This window comes from Thunnus albacares, chromosome 12 (genome assembly GCF_914725855.1).
Source record: "Thunnus albacares chromosome 12, fThuAlb1.1, whole genome shotgun sequence".
Lineage (NCBI taxonomy): Eukaryota > Metazoa > Chordata > Actinopteri > Scombriformes > Scombridae > Thunnus > Thunnus albacares.
Genome location: NC_058117.1, coordinates 22,122,267 through 22,142,520, shown reverse-complemented (window position 1 = coordinate 22,142,520; position 20,254 = coordinate 22,122,267). Strand labels below are relative to the sequence as shown.

General features: G+C 38.8%; 5 protein-coding genes across 6 annotated transcripts; 2 read left to right on the top strand and 3 right to left on the bottom strand.

Annotated features, from left to right (window-relative positions):
* Positions 1-256: 256 nt before the first annotated feature.
* On the bottom strand, positions 257-4,840 carry yipf1 (Yip1 domain family, member 1). Its single transcript, XM_044367872.1, has 10 exons — positions 4,731-4,840; positions 4,334-4,458; positions 3,963-4,120; positions 3,782-3,862; positions 3,553-3,640; positions 3,328-3,444; positions 3,085-3,251; positions 2,394-2,576; positions 1,577-1,683; positions 257-1,267 (listed from the first exon to the last, which is right to left on the bottom strand). Exons 2-9 carry the CDS (start codon positions 4,365-4,367, stop codon positions 1,597-1,599), a joined length of 915 nt encoding a protein of 304 aa, XP_044223807.1. The 5' UTR covers positions 4,368-4,458; positions 4,731-4,840; the 3' UTR covers positions 257-1,267; positions 1,577-1,596.
* A 386-nt stretch (positions 4,841-5,226) lies between these two features.
* lrrc42 (leucine rich repeat containing 42) lies at positions 5,227-7,512 on the top strand. 2 transcript variants are annotated; one of them, XM_044367866.1, is made up of 7 exons: positions 5,227-5,945; positions 6,014-6,145; positions 6,235-6,353; positions 6,464-6,549; positions 6,629-6,742; positions 6,843-6,927; positions 7,018-7,512. In XM_044367866.1, the coding sequence occupies exons 1-7, from the start codon at positions 5,542-5,544 to the stop codon at positions 7,311-7,313; spliced, it is 1,236 nt and encodes a 411-aa protein (XP_044223801.1). In that variant the 5' UTR covers positions 5,227-5,541; the 3' UTR covers positions 7,314-7,512. The 2 variants fall into 2 exon arrangements, with proteins under 2 accessions (XP_044223801.1, XP_044223800.1); XM_044367865.1 differs by having other exon boundaries at positions 5,228-5,945; positions 6,232-6,353.
* A 775-nt stretch (positions 7,513-8,287) lies between these two features.
* tmem59 (transmembrane protein 59) lies at positions 8,288-12,266 on the bottom strand. Its single transcript, XM_044367871.1, has 8 exons — positions 12,039-12,266; positions 11,712-11,817; positions 10,999-11,093; positions 10,474-10,626; positions 10,265-10,337; positions 9,744-9,867; positions 9,498-9,615; positions 8,288-9,025 (listed from the first exon to the last, which is right to left on the bottom strand). The coding sequence occupies exons 1-8, from the start codon at positions 12,192-12,194 to the stop codon at positions 8,873-8,875; spliced, it is 978 nt and encodes a 325-aa protein (XP_044223806.1). The 5' UTR covers positions 12,195-12,266; the 3' UTR covers positions 8,288-8,872.
* Positions 12,267-12,609: 343 nt separating this feature from the next.
* On the top strand, positions 12,610-15,169 carry tceanc2 (transcription elongation factor A (SII) N-terminal and central domain containing 2). The gene is made up of 4 exons (XM_044367875.1): positions 12,610-13,125; positions 13,223-13,364; positions 13,739-13,932; positions 14,645-15,169. The coding sequence occupies exons 1-4, from the start codon at positions 13,027-13,029 to the stop codon at positions 14,831-14,833; spliced, it is 624 nt and encodes a 207-aa protein (XP_044223810.1). The 5' UTR covers positions 12,610-13,026; the 3' UTR covers positions 14,834-15,169.
* A 50-nt stretch (positions 15,170-15,219) lies between these two features.
* On the bottom strand, positions 15,220-19,966 carry cdcp2 (CUB domain containing protein 2). The gene is made up of 6 exons (XM_044367864.1): positions 19,253-19,966; positions 18,635-18,982; positions 17,718-18,059; positions 16,138-16,491; positions 15,681-15,859; positions 15,220-15,538 (listed from the first exon to the last, which is right to left on the bottom strand). The coding sequence occupies exons 1-6, from the start codon at positions 19,317-19,319 to the stop codon at positions 15,233-15,235; spliced, it is 1,596 nt and encodes a 531-aa protein (XP_044223799.1). The 5' UTR covers positions 19,320-19,966; the 3' UTR covers positions 15,220-15,232.
* Between the last annotated feature and the right edge of the window lie 288 nt (positions 19,967-20,254).

The window sequence follows — 20,254 nt, the reverse complement described above, 5'->3', positions numbered from 1 at the left end:
AGTCACGTTGCCTACACGTGTGGGACCCGGGGTGATTTAAGGTTATTATGTCAAATGCTTCAATGAATTATATGAGCAAAAGCATTTACTATTATTTTAAGCATTTATCTCATTACATTACATTAAATTTTTTCATTTAGGAGATGCTTTTATCCAAAGCGACGTATATCTGAGACTGATATTTTATATGATGCAACAATCCAGAATCACTTGCCCTTTGGGGAAGTAAACACACTGTTATTACAGATAACAAACATGTAGAAAGATACAATTTATTTTTCATAAATGAAATGACAAAAATTTGCAGTGATAAAATTTTGTGTTTTAGTAAAATTCTATTCATACTTTTTGATTTTTTTTTAAAGGTTTGATGCGAGTTTCAGGCAGTGTTTAGCATAGGCCTTCCTTGTTTTAGATATTCATAATCAAATTCTTCAGAAAACAATTTAAAAGTTAACTAACAGACACAGTATTTGAACAATCTGTACATTGAGCTTAATTGGTAAATTATGAATACACCTAAAATTGCTATAAAATTGGCTTTGGTGGAATGTAAATGCATTACTAGTATGATAACAGTGATGATTTATAGTAATTAATAGCAAAGGGTCTTACTCCCCCCCCCCCCCCCAAGAAACATTGAGAAATTATATATTTAATTCCATACATTTTATCAAATGCAGTTTGTCATTGAAAGAAATCATAAAAAAATAATTATACAAGTTGTAAATCTCTTGGACATTTAGGATGGGTCTTTGGCATTAGTTGACAGCACTTATGGTTATATCAGTTTGAAGAAAAGACAATAACTTTGTTGAATATCTCACCCAAACCTGTAGATGTTTTGCTGTTCATACAGAAATTTCTGTATACAAAGTATATTAGCCAAATCCCATTAAAACTTGCATATATATATATAAAAAAACTTGCATATACAAAATGCCTTTGATGCCACCAACATTACTGCACAGACTGGTTATCTAAACATTTTAACATCATAGCTATAAAGCGGAAAACTACCATACTATAAGAGCTCCCGTGTGCTGAGTGACACCATACCACCTTTATCTTTAAAAAAGTTTAGAACCCTTCCAGTTAGAAATAACATACTTGGTACTAGTGTACATTTTCAGAGGTCATGCAGTTGAACCATACACACTGGGTTTTAAGGATTAAGCCAGAATGTCCAAGTGCAGGTGAAATCCAGACGACCCATGACTTCATCACCACAGCAACCCGATTCTCTCTAATAAGGCAACAGGAGAACCTGCAATTTAAAAAAGAATAACACTTGCTTTGGGAAGGAGAAATCATGTAAAGGAAGTCCGGTGTCAGATGTTCAGCTCTAGCAGATCAGAAAATCTCATGCACTCAAGCCAAAACCAATAAAATAGGCCAACAATTTAGAGCTGCTACTGAAGCAGGGACTTGTCATTCTTAACACAACAAAGTGTGAATATAAAAATGGCTATGAGAAAGTATCAAGAGGGGAAATATGACTTACATGTATCAGGTTATTAGTGTATTTATACAATGGGATCATGGCTTAAAAAGATTCAGTGTCACGTTTGTTTACCTTCAGACAATGAAAGGCTTTCATTGCAAGGGAGTTGCTTTGATCACCTCTTTTGCAGCAGAATTTTCAACTAGTAGTGCTGGTTCTGGTTTGCTGAAGAAATAGGCCTGAAAAACCAAACAAACAGGGAAAAGAGTGTGAGAGAACCTGGCGAAGAAAGCAATTACAGGATTGATAGAAACTACTCATCAATCAAGAACTAAAGCCGGAGTGTCTGTGAGCAACTATGCAGCAAATGCTTGGTGTTACAGGAGAGAATACGGCATTCTTGCAAACCATTAATCTTGGTCGGCTTTCAGATACGAGCTTACTTTGTAGACTAATTACGTGAATGTGACCAGACATATGATACTCCCGTGGACCTGACAGGATTCACATTAAGAAGTGCACTAACAGCCCAATCTCACACCAGTTAGCAAATGCGGTCACAGTTTCCGATGAAGAGAGTCTCTCCAGAGGGAGTTGACACTCGACACTATCAGGTTAAGTAATTTCCCAGAAACACACAGGGAGGAGCATGCACAAAATATCAGTGTAGTGTGATGTCTGTGATGACACCGCCAAGGTGGGTCACAGCTTGACCGTGTTACTGGGATCAAATGAGATTGAGTCAATCATTGTTGTTATCTACACCGAGATGGATGTGCAAGCTTGAATCTACCGGATTAGCGCAGATGTAGTTTGCCAAACCAGAACAATGAACACAGGATTGTATTTCTCCAAACAGATTTATTTTCCATATCTCTGAAATTTGGAATTAGCTCTACCAGTAAAGTTATGTAAAAGCAGTACCATGATTATAGAAAGGCACAGTTACCTTGCATCCAACAGCGAGCAGGACATTGAGCACCACTATGGCTGACATGATAGCTATGATAACTTTTGGGTGGTCATCCCTGACTGCAGGCCAGAAAGTCAACGCCAGGACTGAACCAGAGAGGCAGAGCGCCACCACGATGGAGCACCACCTTAGCCATTCATATGGGATAATCCAAAGGACCTTGTTTAGGAAACAACAGTGGATTTTAAAATAAGTTTCTCAGACACCAACAATGCTCTAAATGTGTTCATGATTCAGGGAGAAATAAGAAGACTGCAAATGTATTGGAGCCACATTATATTACATTATCATTAGGGGCCAACTCAATACACATGCATAGAAAAATTCATCACGTGTTCTAAATCTTTTGAACAATTCAGTGTGGTACTGAGATGTTATCTTCTGTTGAATATGCTGCTAAAAAGTTGTTCATGCAAACTCTGTTATTTTGTTCTCTAGTCTCAAATTAAAGTTGTCAAAATTGTAAAAAAATTATATAAAAAGGATCTTTCGGATCAACTATTTTTAGCTGTATTGAAAATGCATCACATCTTGATACCAATGTAGAAGGTGCAGGTGACATGGATACAATCTTGGATACAAAATCTGATGCCTATATTTATTGTGGTATGGTAAATGTTCTGGAAATTCACATCATATAGACATTATATAAAACTTTAGGTCTTACCACTGCAGGTATGTAAATGGAGAGGGAATATCCATAGACACAGACAATCTCCATAAAGGAATATGACACCAAGTTCATGATCTTGTTGTTTCTCCATAGCAGGAACCCCCAAAGGGCAAGAGGCACCAGCCAAGCATAGCTGAAGATCGCTGTTGCAGCTATGGTCACTGGAATTAAAAAAAGAGAAACAAATGAAATTTACAGTTTTCTCTCGCCTTCATCTTGAGCAAGTGAGCCACTTACCTTTTCGAAACTCTGGAGTATATCTGTAGTTTGGTTTGCCTAGGTGCACCAGAAAGTTGGATATGTTTCCACTGATGGCAATGGCAAATACAAGAGTTGTGCAAATCCAGAATGGTCCTGAAAGCACACAAAACAAGCATTAGAACTTAAGTTTGTGTGCTAATTTGGTTTCTCCTGAACAACTTTATTACAAGTATTAATATATTAAACTGTTGAAGTGCTAACCATAGAGATCAGGATTTCTACGAAGGTAGACATGAATAAAGTTCTTCCCAGGCCATGGCAGCACTGATCCAACGATTCTTTCCTTCACCTGAAAGAAATGTTAGCAACCATTACATTGGTAGGCTAATCTAGGCTACATTTGTAATTCTTTTTTTCTGAGGCAATTCATATTACAAGACAAGTTGGTGTAATGTTTAATAGTCATTAAATGAAATAGTAAATATATTACATGATGGGTCTCGATGTCAAAAAACCTTTGGTAGTACTCAAATGTCCAGAAAGGGGCACTTTTCTTTTGCCCAGAGAGAAGCTTCAATTGAAAAAGAAGGAAAGTGACAACAACAAAAGATTATCAAATGAACATTTGTAGCAAAAATATTTAAAAGCTCAAAAAAAAGTCTTGTCCTGACCTCTGTCTCGTCATCATTGCCAAGTGGGTCCTCATTATCAACATCAGGAGTGAAGCCAGTAGCTTTTCTCTGCTTCTCAGGGTTGACAACATCATCCTCAATGCTTATGGTGGTTGCATCTCTATTGGCTTCTAACAGATTGCCAGCTTCTTCAAATTCTTGACATAGATATAAAGAAAGTATTAACCACAAGTTTTGACAGTTTTCTGAGAGAGCGAGATATGCATTTTTTTTCAATCCACCATTACATTGTAGCACAGGAACAGAGAGATGTGCGTATGTGAAGGCCACATATGCTGAGAAAACGCATGGCAAGTTAAATAAAGGAACTTGATTTCCTAGTCACACAACAGCTTAATGATGACACCGACCTTGAAATTGAAAGGGGTCCTTTGCTGACGCCATTCTTTACAAGGATTCACTCCCAATAACGAGTCTACCAGGAACTTATCGGCAAGTTAATGTTGCACGGATGCAACAATGTGTTCTTAGAGAGCTGTAAAGAAGAGCTTTCATGAGTATTTGTACTTTACCCATATGCCATTACTGATTTTAAACGTTTTCAACTATGGACAATACACCTGAAGAGACAGTGCTACAAGTTGGCTAACGTTAGTAAGTTAGTTAAGTTAGCAAGCTCCACTTGACAGCTCAGCAACAACTTATAACAGTTACACATAACATTGGGACCATTAAAATCATCCTCGGTTGTACTTAAAAAGTAAACGCATAGTTCTGGATATAGTCTTGAAATAATACATTCCTTACCAAGTTATCTTCCAATAATCATTTCACTTCTCTCAGCTAAATTAGCGTTACTTGGAGCAGGATCTACTAGCCATGTAAACAAGACTTCTTCCTGTCGTTTTCAAAGTAATGGTTTATTTTTTAATATTATTTAAACTTTTATTAACCATGTTATGATTCGTTAATTGCGACGTTTGTGAATGTTCATGTATGTGAAACCCTCACTACTACTTTGACGTTTCAGTATTTTGGGATGTTTAAAAGATAAACTATTAGTAGTTGACTTTTATTTTGACGTTAGTAAGCTAAGACCGCGGTTCTGTTTGCAAAATTTTCTTTTCCTAGGAAGGCGAAGTCATGACCCGCCCTAATCTGCCTCTGATTGGCTAGTACTTGCTGCCTTCGTTGGTTGGGTTGGTTGGGTTTAGACATCAGGAGTGAGATTGGTTAAGATCAGGGTAAGAATATCAAGGTAAGCCAATCAGAGGCAGAGTAGGGAAGGTTATGACTTCGCCGTCCTAGGAAAAAAAAAATCATTCGGTTAATTTACAGTGTTCACCTCCTCCACAAGGAACTCGATAGTTGTCAAGATTCACGCGAGTAACAGTTAACAATTAAATTAGAGTAATATGCGAGATAAAATTAGAAGAGATAAAAAACAATGAAAGAGTCCTATTTAAGACTATTATTCAGAGGTTGTCGCTCACTCAACGACCTTATTCATTAGCTAGCTTATGGAGCTACCTTGAGTTTTTGTAGTGCTTCAGGTGTTTTGCTGGCTAGCTGACTAAAAGTGAGTGTGTTTAGAGTTTTTTGGTTGTTACAGGAAAAAATGTGCGACCTTAGTATGGACAATAGCACCATTTATGTCCGAGAAAGAGGCAACCTTCGTCGTGTCGGTGACATAGTACTGGCACAGCCAAAGCCAGTGTCGTCGTGCAGAAGGACAAACCCGTTTGTACTGAGAAAGGAGCACTTCATATTCACCTACAATGCAGAGGGAAGTCTGAGATACACCACGAAATCTCTGTTTGACATCACTCTCTTATTCGTAGCTGACAACATCCACCATGTGGACTCTCTGGTTGGTTTCCCTGAGCAAATAGGAGACAGACTTTTTGCAGCAGCAGAAGAGAATCGCATATTTGTAAACCCAGACATTTCTCCTAAAGCCCTGCAATTATTCAGTGATGCATATGGAGAAATGGTGCTTGGATCCCTCTGTCTAAGAAATAGGTAAGTTACAGTGCCACTACCACGTCTGCCAGCCACCAAGCTGTGTCTTGACTCTTTCCTTTCTTTAGGTTTCCACTTTTGCATGAGAGGATGGATGAAATTAAAACATTTCATAGTTTGAAGTGTCTGGACCTGTTTGGATGCAGACTTGGGGATGATCATGAGATGTTCCAGCATCTAACATCCAGCTCATTGGCAAGGTAATACCTGATTTCTGAGTCTCAAAGGCATACAGTATTGTTGGCAGTAAAACTTAACTATAACACTCTCCTGTCTTTTTCTTTAGCAGCTTGATTCAGCTTTTCATTGGTGGTAACAGTCTGTCAGATGTCGGCCTGCAAAGATTGACTGCACCGGTTCGGATGATGAAGAAGGGTCTAGACTGTCTCCAGTTCCTGGATGTTTCCTGTTAGTTACAAAGCTATTATTTGCTTCCATATTGTTGTGGTAGCACAAATACCACCACGCCCAGATTTAAAGCATTTCGAAGGGCCATTATTATTCTCTCTCTAATACAGACAACCCTGTCTCAGAGCGGGCTCTCAGATACCTCACCTGCCTCCCCAAGCTTGAAAAGCTTGATGTATCTGGGACCAGTATGAAGGTAGGACAGTCATGGTTGTGTTAACATTTGGCTTTAACTTTTTGAAATGTTGATGTCTAAATCGACTTCATACCTCCAGCTTGGCAGAGGATTGAAATCAACCACATGGGACCTGTTAGGGCTCATTTATTCTGAGAGACCACTGGACACATTTGATCACTCAAGATGTAAAACAGAAGGTTGGGCCGAGCAGGTAAATATCTTCAGACACTGATAAAAGTAAACATAAGTTAAGTACTATTCTGTAATGTTGCAGGTGTAGCACTGTTAGACGATGTTTCACTAATTTCCAGGTTTTAAACCAGTGGGAAACAAATGGCACACAAATGCCAAAGCAGAAGAAAATTGAAGAATCCAGAATATCAGCGCTTCGCTTTTGTAAGTATTCTTTCATTATATTTTCACAAGTCAAGTTTAATATTATGACCCATTACCTTAAATAGTCTTCAAAGTGTTTTTATTCTTTAGTTGGCAGGCAGAAGTTTGTCAGAGAAGTACTGAATGCTGCACCCTTGGTATGTGAGAGAGAAGAAGAGTCCAAGGGGGAAAGACTTCATTTCTACAGACCTGCAGCAAACAATCACACACCAGAAAAACAGATTCTTTCCGCAACCAATCATCAAGCGAAGACTCCCTGGCAAAATATCAAAAAACGGCAGCGCCAGTCAGAAAAGTGTGACAGTTCACATCAGAGCCCTCCAACTAAACGTTCGTCCTCATCAGCTCTTACTGCAGAGGACATTGACTTGTTGAACAGCTATTGAGGCATGTCTTCATGTAGCATTCCTTGAAGAGCAGCATGAGCGTGTCTGTTAGCAGGCAACATTTTGCCTCAAAGGAACCAGAATGATTTCCAAGATGATTAACACTGGTGAACTGTACTTGAGAATATTGTCTTTGCTACAGTGTTTTGTTTTTTTTTAAATATCTTTTTATGAATAAAGTTCAGTATTTTGTACTATATGACAACTGTGTGGAATATTGTCACAGAGCTGGATGTCTGCAGAAGCACAACACAGCAATCACATGCTATAAGGGTGAAAAAGATGAGAATTACACAATCACATGTACTGTGTAATTGCTGCTGACATGTCAGTGTAGAGCAGTCAACTGATATGACCACATATTTTCCTGACAAAGAGCGTGTTCTAAGGATATTCACACTAAAACACAATGTAGGAATATGGCTGGGTAGGCATGTGATAAGAGTGAAACTAGGAGCACATTATGCAAAAAATAATATACAATAAAATAGCTGTGGACTTCGATTCCAAAATAGACTTTGTATTTACTATACAGTGGTAAGCAAGTTGTGTAATGGTTCATTACTGAACATCTGTGTATCTACATACAACAATTCACTACCCCATTTCAGAGATTATCACACAGGAAGCCAGTGCAATTCTCTGCACTCTTGGAGAATCATTTGGGTGAAAAACATTACATCATTGGAGTCGTAAACAGAGTTGTCCAACAGAGCATTTTAAAACCATTCACTATGCTCACTAGCGTAATGCAGGAGATGCAAATACACCTTCCACTGGAACATAGTATAGTGTAGTTTGACTCTAACATACAGTCATTTTAAAACAATTAGTGAAAGTGCTACTAAGACTTAAGGCAAGGGCTCTTTCTTGCATCAGTCCTCATGAACATTTTTGCACTGGTTACTTCCTCATATTTTACTACACTTACATTCTTGAGTTCAAACGTTAAAAAAAAAAAAGAGTTACACCAATTTCACTCCATTGTATTTATTTCTGATCCACCGTGAGGAGAACAAATAATAGTGAAGCAGGAACACCTATGCACTGTCACTATTCATTAAAATTAAGAGCGTAGAATTTTATTGTAAAATTCATTATTATCTGGAAATCACTGCAGTAGAAACACAAGAACAGACAGGGAGAATCTGCATTAGCACAATCCATTTTACCAAAAGTCGAGGTGGGTGAGACCTTTATTACTTCAAGTCACAAATAGTTAGTTTTAAACATTATTCAATAAAATAAGCACACCAACAGATAGCTTATGCACAAATCAAAATTGGAGAAAAAGCCCCAAACCTATTTGACTTGTACTGCCATCACTATGCTATAATGCCTCAATTATACCAATATACAGAAAAAAAACAACAACTTTTAATCACTCCAATTTTAAAAGCTTCAAAAGGGAGACGAGACATTATATCAGTAATACAAAATGTTCTGCAAGTACTTATTCCTGATTAGACCACAAGAAGCGCAGGTCTTGTGCCACAGGAAAAAAAATCAACTCATTATTCATCAAGGACGTCGTCCCTTCTCTGCTACAGCTTTGGCTTCTAGATGTCGGACTGGCCCAGGTCCACTTTGGAAGGGAGTGGCCCGGCCTCTTCCTCTGGCCCTTTGGAGGTGATGATTAGCAGGGAGGATGCTGGATATGGAGTGAGTTTCTGTTCCTTAATGTAGTCTCTGTCACCATAGATGCTCAATTTCTGAAAGCAAAAATAGAAGAAAGAGAAGGTTGACATTAAATAAGAGTTGGATGCAAGTCAAAAGTCACAACCTTGAATATGAATACAATCATTCACTCTATTATAAAGCAGAATTGTTGATATGGAAAGGAGGAAAATGCAAATATGCATTATGTCCTGCAGTTCTACAGACTGTTGTACATTGTAGGTGTTTGGCTGATGCCTTTTTTGAGCAACTTGCAATGAATCAAGAAAGAAAATGCTAGGGAACTTAAAGATCCCATCCAGACATGTTTTGAGACATTTAAAAATACTCCAAAACTAGTTGTGATGTCACAAATCATGCTCATAGGTACGTCTTAAACTCAGTCTCAGTCAAACCTAAGGTGAGCACAGAGAAACTTCCTACTTTCAGCAGATGACTGTCTGTACATACATCATTCTGCAAAAACCCATTTTTGATTGAAGGGGGACTGAAAAACACATAGCTTACCTCAGCAGGTACATACTGGTCTACAGCAGTTGCCACTGTGGCACAACAGATCCAGATCAGAACCAACACAGACAGGATCAGAGTTGTGGTTAGAATCCACCCTGGCAGCCAAGGGTTCCTGAGAAGAAAAGTATGTTCATCTTCAGTTTGAGTGGTTCCACTAAGGTTCTTCATGCTATGATTTACTAAGCAAGTTTAACAATTCAAATTCCTGGATGTAGATTAAAAAAAAGAGTGTTAACCAACCTTGAGAGACAGCTGAAGAGGTTGTAGTCATCATCATAGCTGCGGTCTCCAGTCATATCTCTGTCTCTCTCCTGGATTAAAGTGCGGTGGTATTCTTTGTAAACTGGGCTGCTCAACCCGGGGACTTGAAAAAGAGAAGTAAAGGTTACTTGAAATAGACGCACTGCTAATCTGTATGTTTGTATTAGAATACTTATGGAGTGTGTTTGCCTTGATGTAGAAATTTAAGAAATCTCATTGATTTTGAGGGATGAGTCAGGTGTACTTCTATGTTTTTCTTACTGTCAACAAATCACATGAAAAGACCAAAACCAACAAAGACATCAGTCCTGTCACAGTACTCTCCAACTTCAGTACCCCGTCTGAGGCACAGAGGTTTTGCCAATACAAGCAATACTCAGGTTAAATTAATTGTTGCTTGTGGTTTAAATGGGATTTGATGACAATATGAAAAAATATTGAATATTGCCAGCTTTATCCTTTAAGAGGATTTTAACAAAATAAAAGAGTGAAGGTCTTACAATTCTTCTGTGGCTCCTCTTTAACTTCTTTTTCCAGTTCAAACTGGGAGAAAAACTTGACTTGAGGTTCAGTCTGGTAAACAGAAAAACAGAACTAAGTTTTAAATTTCGTACTCCATTACAGTTGCACAGTCACTACATTTTACTGTACGGTTAACATGCGTAATATTAGAAGAGATAAACTGCTTTCTTCCATTTCAGTACCTTACCTGGAAAATGACAACTTTGCCATCATCAGCCTGGAGGTAGAAAGTCCATGTGGAGGTGATGAAGCTGTGGGCCTGACTCATCACGTCTTCCCAAAACCCTCTGACCAGAGTCAGGGGGTACAGCAGGTGAATCCTGGGCATCATGGCCTCCAACTAAACAAATAAATAAATACTAAGTACACTGTTTTTTGATAACATATTTGTCAATCTTTGGAGTCTGGTACAACAGCCCTGGAAAAAATACAACTTAACAGAGGTGTTAATGTTGAATTTTTGTTCAAACAGATTTGGAGAGGTTTGATTCAACATGATTACTGAGAGGTGTTTCTATTTATATCTATATTGAGGTAATAAAACAATATAATTCAATAGCAGCATAAACTACAGCTAACCTAAAAGTTGAATTATCACCTCTCTAAAATAGATTTACCTTTATAACCTACATAAAAAAGGTAGGATTCATCACAGAGCTTTTGTATTACATTGTTTTTCATTGTATTAGTTTTGGCCAGTTCAGCAGAATACCTGTTCATGCCGTTGTTCAGCAAATGGAAGCTGATTCTGACAGCCCAGGTTGCAAGCATATTGCTCATCTGACTGGGTGTAGGCTTCATGACAGGCTGCGGAAGTTTGGAGGTGGTGAGAGGTAACAGACGATAAAACAGGATTATAAAGGATTACAGACAAAAGGACAAAGAGGTGTTTCGAGCAAGTGCACTTATTATGGATTTGGGTGTGTAAACATAGGGCTGACTATACATGAACAATTGTTTACAGCTTTACTGACGGTGATTACACAGATAACAAGCCATATAATACCTTCTGTTAACACTATAATACCCACACTACCTACAAATTATACACATTAATTAGTTTACAATACAAAATGTGCAATACATTTCACTCATTATTGTATATTTGAAGAGGCTGTATATAATGCACATAACCACCTACTATATGTATATAAAGTAACACTCCTTGCACTCTTCACTTCTTTGCACTATTTGTATCCTGTTTACATTTCACAGAAACGGTTTCACCTGTTTATAGTCATTCCTTCTGTACATTTCTGAAGATTGTTGCGTCATTATTTTGTGTGAGTGCACTGAGAGCCACTACCGGAGTCTACTTCCTTGTAGGCGTAAACATACGCCAGTAAATATTATTCTTATATCACAGAGGCCTGTACGCTGTTCAGGGGTGAATCAAACAGGTCAAAGTCTCAGTGCATAGCTTACTTGATTCACACTCGGATTTGGTCTGATTCAGATCATCGCTGTCACGAACAAACTGGCAGATAGAAAACAGACGGCAGCCTCTCTGACAGGCATAGAGTTCCTCCTCCTGCAAAACAAACCAGTTGAGTGCCTCAGAAAAAAAACAACAACATCTGTGAAGCATGACGTACATAAGCCAAAAGCTTCCCTTCGAAAATACATTTTAATTAAATAGCAGGCGTTCTCACAGAGTGAACTACATGGGCCCACTTTGTCTTTGCTAACTCTTACCAAACGTTCAGCTAACGCTAGCAGAAATGACTTTCCTCAGCAAGAAGAGTAACTCACCCGTGGATACGTATGCAAACTGTATGTCATTTCACATGACTTGTGACAAGACGCCGTGTTTCCCAAAACGCTGTCAAACACATCGGAAGATGCTAAAGCGCACGCGAGCAGGACGAACAGTCCCAAAATACAGACAAAGGAATGAAGAGTCCCCATTTTGTCTGCGAAAACCTAAACAAACAACCACACGCTCGTTTCCTCCTCCTTAATCGGGTTTAGTCTCGTGGGAACTGTGCGTCGCGCGAGACTGTTTCTAAATGTTTTGTTTAAGTGCTCCTCGTAATTTCTTCCACTCTTCTCACAGTTCTCTGACTGTACAGTCTATAGCTTTGACATTGTATAACCACGTTCAAATCCTGTAGATAATCATGTGTTTTAGAACATGAGCCCTTCTTCCTATCATGATTTTGGTCAACTCTTGCTGTTGTTTTCTTCTTTTTATTCTTATTTTCTGTCACTGTATGTCCATGTCCCGTGTTAGGCTGATGTTGTGTTGTTGTTTTATACACTGTTATAGGGCTTTCTGTCTATATTTGTGCCTCCACCGCACTCAGAGGTTGTATTTACGAGGGCGCATAAATGCAACACTGGTCGCAACTGTACATCCATGGTTACCATAGCATAACAGTGCAGCTAGCTTTACTAAAGAGAGGGTCTCTTACTGTTGCGGTTATATTGACAACTATTTTCCGCAGGAAATGGACGAATGACTCCATCTAAGCTAGTAGTGCCTTCAGTTTATTGAATTTTAAACGGAGGACAGCGTTAGGAAGGCAGGTTAGCTTGGTAACGTTAACCTTAGCTATCTAGCTAATTGCTAACTGCTTGGTTGGTTGTCTTAAGTTAGAGACGCTCCTTCTGACTAACCTGAACTTAGGTTATCCATAACGAATTCCCTAGTATTGAACCAAACTTTTACAATTTTATTACTGGGGAGTCAAAACGAACCAACTAGTCTGCTAGGTAGCTTCCTACTTTGTGTTTGGAGATGGACAAGTTTGTAGTGCGACTGCCTAAGGGGGAATCACCAAAAAAGGTGAAGAGCAATGAAAAGGTTTATAAGCAAACGACAATTGAATCCTTACGGGTGAGTTAAAAGGTCCTCATGTGAGGTGACCAGGCTTAGCCAATGCTGCTGTATGACATATTTCCATAACCATTGCTTGCCCTTGTATTTCTTACAGAGGGTGGTCGTGATTGAGGACATCATGCGCTACAAGTCCATGCTGGAGCTGCCAGAACAGAGCAGGGACAACCTGATGACTGCCCTGACAGAGCTGAGCAAGAAGATCCCATCCAGGGAGGTGCTCAAGTCAACAAAAATAGGTAGGCTGATGAAACCTTTATGACGTTATGTTAGACTTTGGTTGTTGCTAGGCTGATATATCATTGTGCAGAAGGTTTCCGTGTTATTAAGTATCTGCTCAGGATGTAACACAGACTACTGAACAACCCAGTCTGTTTAAAACCACGCAATGACCTATTCATATGTTGAACTGTACTATATATTATACTATGTTACAGTTAAATAGTTACAAGTCCAGAGTTGGCTTTCACTGAATTGTTACAGCAACGTTACCTATAACTCAAAAGAGCAAACAGCTATCGAACCTGTGTTTACCTCATACATGCCATGCCAGTCATTAGCCTCACATTACACAAATTAGTTCAACACATTAAGAGAACTTCTCTCCCCTAAGGTCACACTGTCAACAAAATGCGGAAGCATCTGGACCCTGAGGTGAGTTCAATGGCTGCAAAGGTGTACACTGACTGGAGGACATTTATAGAGGAGAATTCCAATAAGCCATCTATTGAAGTGCGCTCTGACAAACAATCTGAAGGACTAAGGAGCAACGCTAGAAGACTAATGGCTGAAGCCCTGGAAGTCAAGGTGAGAAAGAGCCTCTCAGTAACTACTCTTTGTTTATTGTGCCTTGATTATTCTGGGAATATTAATGAAGCTACACTATGTGATGGTCAGTTGTATGACTGAATAATACCCTACTCATGTCATGTTTTCTTTTTCATTTTTGTGTGGCATCAGAGTTAGAATTACATTGTAACTTTTTGTAGTTTAGTGCAGCCATCCTTATCAGAAAACATACCGTGTGTGATGGTGTGCAGTTGTCTGAATACCAATACTGAATCAATATGGACCTCTTAAAATTCAGCCTACATGATCCATGCTTCAAGCAGCACTTTTAAGTGTTACATGAATTTATATGTTCCACAAGTAAAAAATAATTAGCAAGACTGGCCTCTCTACTAATGTTCCTGAAAATATAGCTTATTGGCTGCACTGGTATATATGTGTGTGTGTATATAAATATTTATATATTATACTCAGTCATCGCAGGTGGTAGTGGTGTACTGGAGTGCGTTATACTGTTCCTAATATTTTGCCACCCTAATGTATGTTAATGGGGTAGACGAAATATAAGAAACCGTTTTTTTAACAGTGTGTCTGATTGCTTAAAAAAAAGTATACATTTTATATTGTATCTATTGTATCTTTGGCTTCTGGCTAGCTAATTGCTTGAATATTGATTTATTGATTTATATTTATACTGTATGTTCTTTTTACTCATTTATCTGACCTACAGGAGGATTCTGGTCTTATAGACAACATTGAGAGAGAAGTGTTTCACCAGAGCTCCCGGTTAGTCAGCAGCTCATACAGACGGACTGTCAGAGCGCTGGTTTTCGCCTTCAAACACAATCCTGAGATCAGAACTCAAGTGAAGGACAGCACATTATCAGTCAACCAGCTGGTTTCTAAGTACAAGAAATAACTGTTGATGAATAACACAGCCTCAGACTGCATATCAAAAACTTCAGTTTGCTTTACTTGAAAACTGTCAAAGGTTTTGATGCTTGCACATTTTATTTTTATTTTATTATTATTTTTTTTTATTTTCTTGTTTTTCTGTGAAGGAGATAAAAAAAGCTTTTACATTTTGTGGCACATCAGTGGCCTTTTTATGACTATGAATTGTTAAGAATATGCAATTTATTGCTGGTGAGGATGATAATAATACTATTCTTTTGTACAGGAATCATGCATTTTTTTTGTTGATAGGTTTATACTGTTAGTGAACATTTTTATACAAAACATGATTTTAAAATGTGACAATTTCAGCACTGGAGTCCTTTCTTTGTTGGATAAAACCATTTGTCTATACAGAATATTACTAAAGAAGCACCAGCCAAACAATAGCTATCACCATGAGAATGACAGCCAGAACACAAATGCTAATGAAGACAATATCACTCAAGTCATGAGGCTCAGCTTCCTGTTCCCCTCCATTGTCATTACTGTCATTGTCAGTTTGTTGGGCCTGCTCCTCGAGACGACGCTCCTCTGCTGAGATGATGGACACTGATGCTACTTTCCGCTGGGCATCACACTGCAGCTTATATTCTTGCACATTCTGCTGCTTCCCATCAGAGAAATCGATGTAGAGTTTGTTTACCAGCATGGTGATGTTCCGATGTTTCTGTGAGGGATCAGGAGTCACAGCATTACACTCGGAAAAATTACCATTTCAAATAATCAATAAATCAAAGTCACCAACAAGTATGGTTAATCAGTGCCTATTATGGTAAATGAGTGTATGACATGAGACTGCGGTTAGTCACCTGGCTAGCAGTACCACAGTTGACAAACTGAGCAAGTATCTTATATGAGGTGGCCGTTAACTGGGCTGTACAGGTTGGGTTTCCCAGGTAGATGCTCTCACGGTCCAGCTGAGGTAAGGACTTCTGGGGTATCAAAATGGTGAATTCTGATCTTGTGCAGCTAACGTTTACAGGCACCACTTAGATTGCAGGGTGAAAAAAAGAAACAGTTCACACTTTGAGAGCGACATAAGGATGACAAGGGAAAGAGATATTTCTAGAGATGAACATTTTACATTTAAAATCTTACCAAGAATATTAGCTGAGATTTAGACTGGAACATTGTAAGCAGTAGGAAATGCGTGACTTAAATCTACATCGCCCAGAGAATAAGTAGAATTAATAACCTTGTAGATTATACTACAAGGAAGTTTTTCATTCTCAATATGAATCAAATGTCTGTAGAGAGAACGTTTACCTCCAAGATAAGAAGCAGTGAACCCTCTATGAGCTTCATTTCTGTCTGTGCTTAGTACCACCAGCAATTTGTTGCCCTTGGAGATGAGAGAGGGAGGTTCCTCCCTGCCACACCAGCGTCCTAGCAGGGTGTCTGTCTGGCTGTCACCATCATAAACTGCAACAGAATCGTAGTCACACTGATCTGAAAGACTGTTGCGGTCCTCCAGGTCCATGACGGGGAAGAAGAGTTTGATGCGGTATCCAGTAGCTAGAGTGATGCTCCAGTGGCAGTTAATGTTGTTCGGGTAGATGTTGGGGAAATGCGGGCTGCTAAAGTTGCCACTTACAGCTGACAGGACCTGCTGGCATTCACCTGTTTAAGTACAGTTGATCAGAAATGTTTATCAACTTTATTTATGATGTTAGTTTACTGCAGTGTATTTAGTTCAATATTGGCATTTTAGGATGCTGCATCTACAGTTTAAAGGAAGTTAGAAGTTGTCAGAAATATTTGCTTTTCTTGCCAAGACCAAGACAAGAAGATTGATACCATTTCCATATGTGTCTGTTAAATATGAAAACAGATCCAGCAGCCAGCTATTTTAGTTCAGCATAAAGAAGAATAAAAACAGGAAACATGGGAAATAGCTAGCCTGGCTCTGTCCAAAAGTATTACCAGCACCTCCAAAGAACACTAATTAACATGTTGTACCTTGTTTGTTTAATCCATTCAGAAACCAAAATGGTAAAAAAAAAAACAAAAAAAAAAAACTGATTTGCAGTTTTAGTGACTGCCTGGAGTCACTGCACCCAGCCAAGAAATAGTTTATTTTTCTAAACAATGAAACTTTGTATGAAATAAACAAACAAGATATGAAATATTAATTAGTGAGCTTGATAACCATTTCCATAACACCTGTGGTCCTCCATATTACAGGTGCTGGTAGGTGGATTTTGTTACCTTCGGACAGAGACAGGCTAGCTGTTTCCAACTGTTTTGCCAAATGGTTTATGCTTGACAAGGTCAAATGGGGAAAGTCTGTGAGCAGCTGTCTAAAAGTTATTCTGCAGAGTTTCAATTGGATTCAAGTCTGGGCTTTGGTTAGACCACTCAAGGACTTTCACATTATTGTTTGTGGTAGGAATGGTGTGAGATGAGTGATGAGCTCTGCTCTGCCAAGTTTCTGTCAGAGATGGTGTTTTGCATTGCAGAAGTGTTCAATTTTCATGTTATCAAATGACAGGATCTTTTGTATCATGCTTTCATGTGCCTTGTTTCAAACTTCAGGTATGATGTAATGTTTTTCTTTCTTGCCTCTACCACGGATTGCCTGTCTCTCAGTGAAGACAAGTTCTGTCAGCCTAATCATAGATCCCATTTTTCCCTGTTGCTAAAGCCCAAGTCCTTGGATTTCATAGCAATCTTTTTGCTCTGAATAGGCGAATAAACAGGATTTTTGTGACTAAAAGTTGCTTTATGTAAACCTGGAAGTTACAGAGTAATTGTATGTTACATGATTGATAACTGACCATAGTTCTTTTTCTCAATTCTCAAATACTGAAACCATGTTATATTGCACATTTGTGTGAGGCAGTTACCTGAGTAGTAGTAAGCCTTGAACCCCCGTCCCCCAATGTTGAAGTCAGACTTGAAGACTACGAGAAGCTGGTTAGAAGTTGTGACTGTGTTAGGGGGTTTATCAGCCCCGCAGTATTTGCCCAGGTGTCGGTGGGTGACTGTAGGGCCATCAAACAGAGCGACAAAGTCAAAATTACATCCCTCATTGTTTTCCAGCTGGAAGTCCAAGAAGACCAGGGTGACCACACTGGTGTTGGACACGTGGATGGCCCAAGAGCAGTCGGCATTATTGCTGTACTCCTGAGGGTAGCCTGGACTGGAGATAACACCTGAGAGGCCAGTGAGGACTCCACCACACATATCTAGAGAGGACAGAAAGAAATTTTAGATGCACCTTACATTTTTATTTTTTGGAAAGGAGTAACACTGCAGTTAACAGTTAATGAGCACAACAGCCTCTAGAGGGTGTTGTAATGGGGGCAGTACTGAAGACTGAGATACTATGAGGCAAACTTGAAAAGAGCAAGGGTTACCCTGAAACAATGGAAGTACACTGGTTCCTCAGTTTGCTTTTTACATAGTTATCTTTTTGGTCAGACCACAGACAGCATTTTGTATATATCTGCACACTCATCAGAACTAAAACACAAGAGTACACCCTCATGAAGGCAAGATAGCTAATAAGGTGTGTAAAGCATGGTGTACTGGGGCAGAGTTGAGTAACATGTTTTCATTAACTTTCACTGAAGCTCACACTGTCCTACACTTTGCATTGCGTGCTGAGATGTGGACTCTCCTGTGAGGTTAAGGTCAAAAATGGGATTTTTTATAAACATCTTCACTGAAAACTAGTTGTTATTGTGTTGACACATGGCCAGAAAGAACCTGCTCCATTGCACCGGATCTCTTGCACATTGTATAAACTATGATGAGTTACCTTTTCTGTAGCCAACACTGAATCCCCTGTTCACTACGTGGCGATCTGAATGGAAGATAATGGACATGACATTCCAAGACGAAGTGAACTGAGGTGGGGAGATGTTACCACAAAACGTGCCAAGGAGGTTCCCCTCATCCTCAGATATGCCATTGTAGATCTTGATGTAGTCGTAAGCACATTTGGCATGGTACTCCAGCTCAAAGTGGTAAAAGGTGAGGAGGACAGATGAGCCCTCTGCCACCACAATTAGCCAGGAACAGTCAATGTTGTAGGGATACAGGCCTGGGAAGTTTGGACTGGAGATATTGCCAGATGAAGCAGAGAGGATTCCTCCACATTTGACTCCTTATCATTACAAAAAACAAAAAACAAAAAACAATTAAATGTTTCATCACAGCTCAAAGAAAGAAGATACTGAGTAAAGTATATGGATCTTTCCTTGCTAACTTATTTATTTTACTATTTTGGTGCAACCAGATACAACCTCTGACAGTGTATTACAGGATTGAAACTGAACAATTGAGGCCCAACTTTCAATGTACACATTACCTGCAAGATAAAAAGCTCCCATCAAATTTAAGCTTTTCTCCTTCAAGATAACAAATAGCAACTCACCTTTTTTAGAATCAGCCTCATCAACAAGCAGTAGTAAATGAATCAGTAAAGCCTCCGTGAGACTCATGTTGTTATTGTTAATTCGGCTTTTGTCACGCCTCAGCTACAGTAACAGCAGAGACAGGCAATGGCAGTGTCAAAGTGTGCAGCCTTGAGACATCAGCAGTGGTGCCTGTAGAGGTAATAGGACTTTGAAAAATTCATCCACAGCCTGAATGAGGAACCTGATACGCTTTGCCCTCTTCGCTAAATTTTAATGACTGATATCCAATGAGCATGAGTGGCTTGTTTGTTTGGAGAGATGGTATACATTTTTAATGATGGTCACACACACACACACTGAGCACCAGCTGCAAGTGGAGTTGATAAAAGAGACAGGAATAAAGAGAGAAGAATGATCACATTTGTCACTAATATAAATGGCTTCATTACAGCCATGTGAGGGAGGGAACTACTGATGTCATGGAGTAAAGGGCACTAAGTAGACATTGCTGGTTTTGTGTAAATGCAGCTTAAGCATGAATTAAAGACTTCCAGGTCTTACCTTTAAATGGAAATGTACATCAATTAGGAAATGCACAGGTGTGTTAGATTTGTCTAGAGTAAGAACAAATAGACAAATATCTCACTTCATTGGATGGTAGCATCAAATGTTTGAGTGGGAATTTGGCTTGGTTACATGTACAGTATATTATTGAGCATAAAAAGTTCATTCTTGACCCTGAAGATAGTAGTTTGACAAAAAAAAACAGACTGTGAGTTAAGATTAAGTTACATTTCATGCATATTATATATATTATTTTATATAATAACACACTTGTTTTATTATAATATTATATTATTCATTACTTAGAGCCACTAAATGATATGTCCAAAGCAAGGTCATCTCACCCAAAGATGCAACCCTTTTAATGTAAATCCTGCTTAAACTCTAATTTCTGTCACAGAGAAGAGTGCTGCAGTGGCACTCTGACAGATTTTGTTGTATTTGCCAAATGTCAA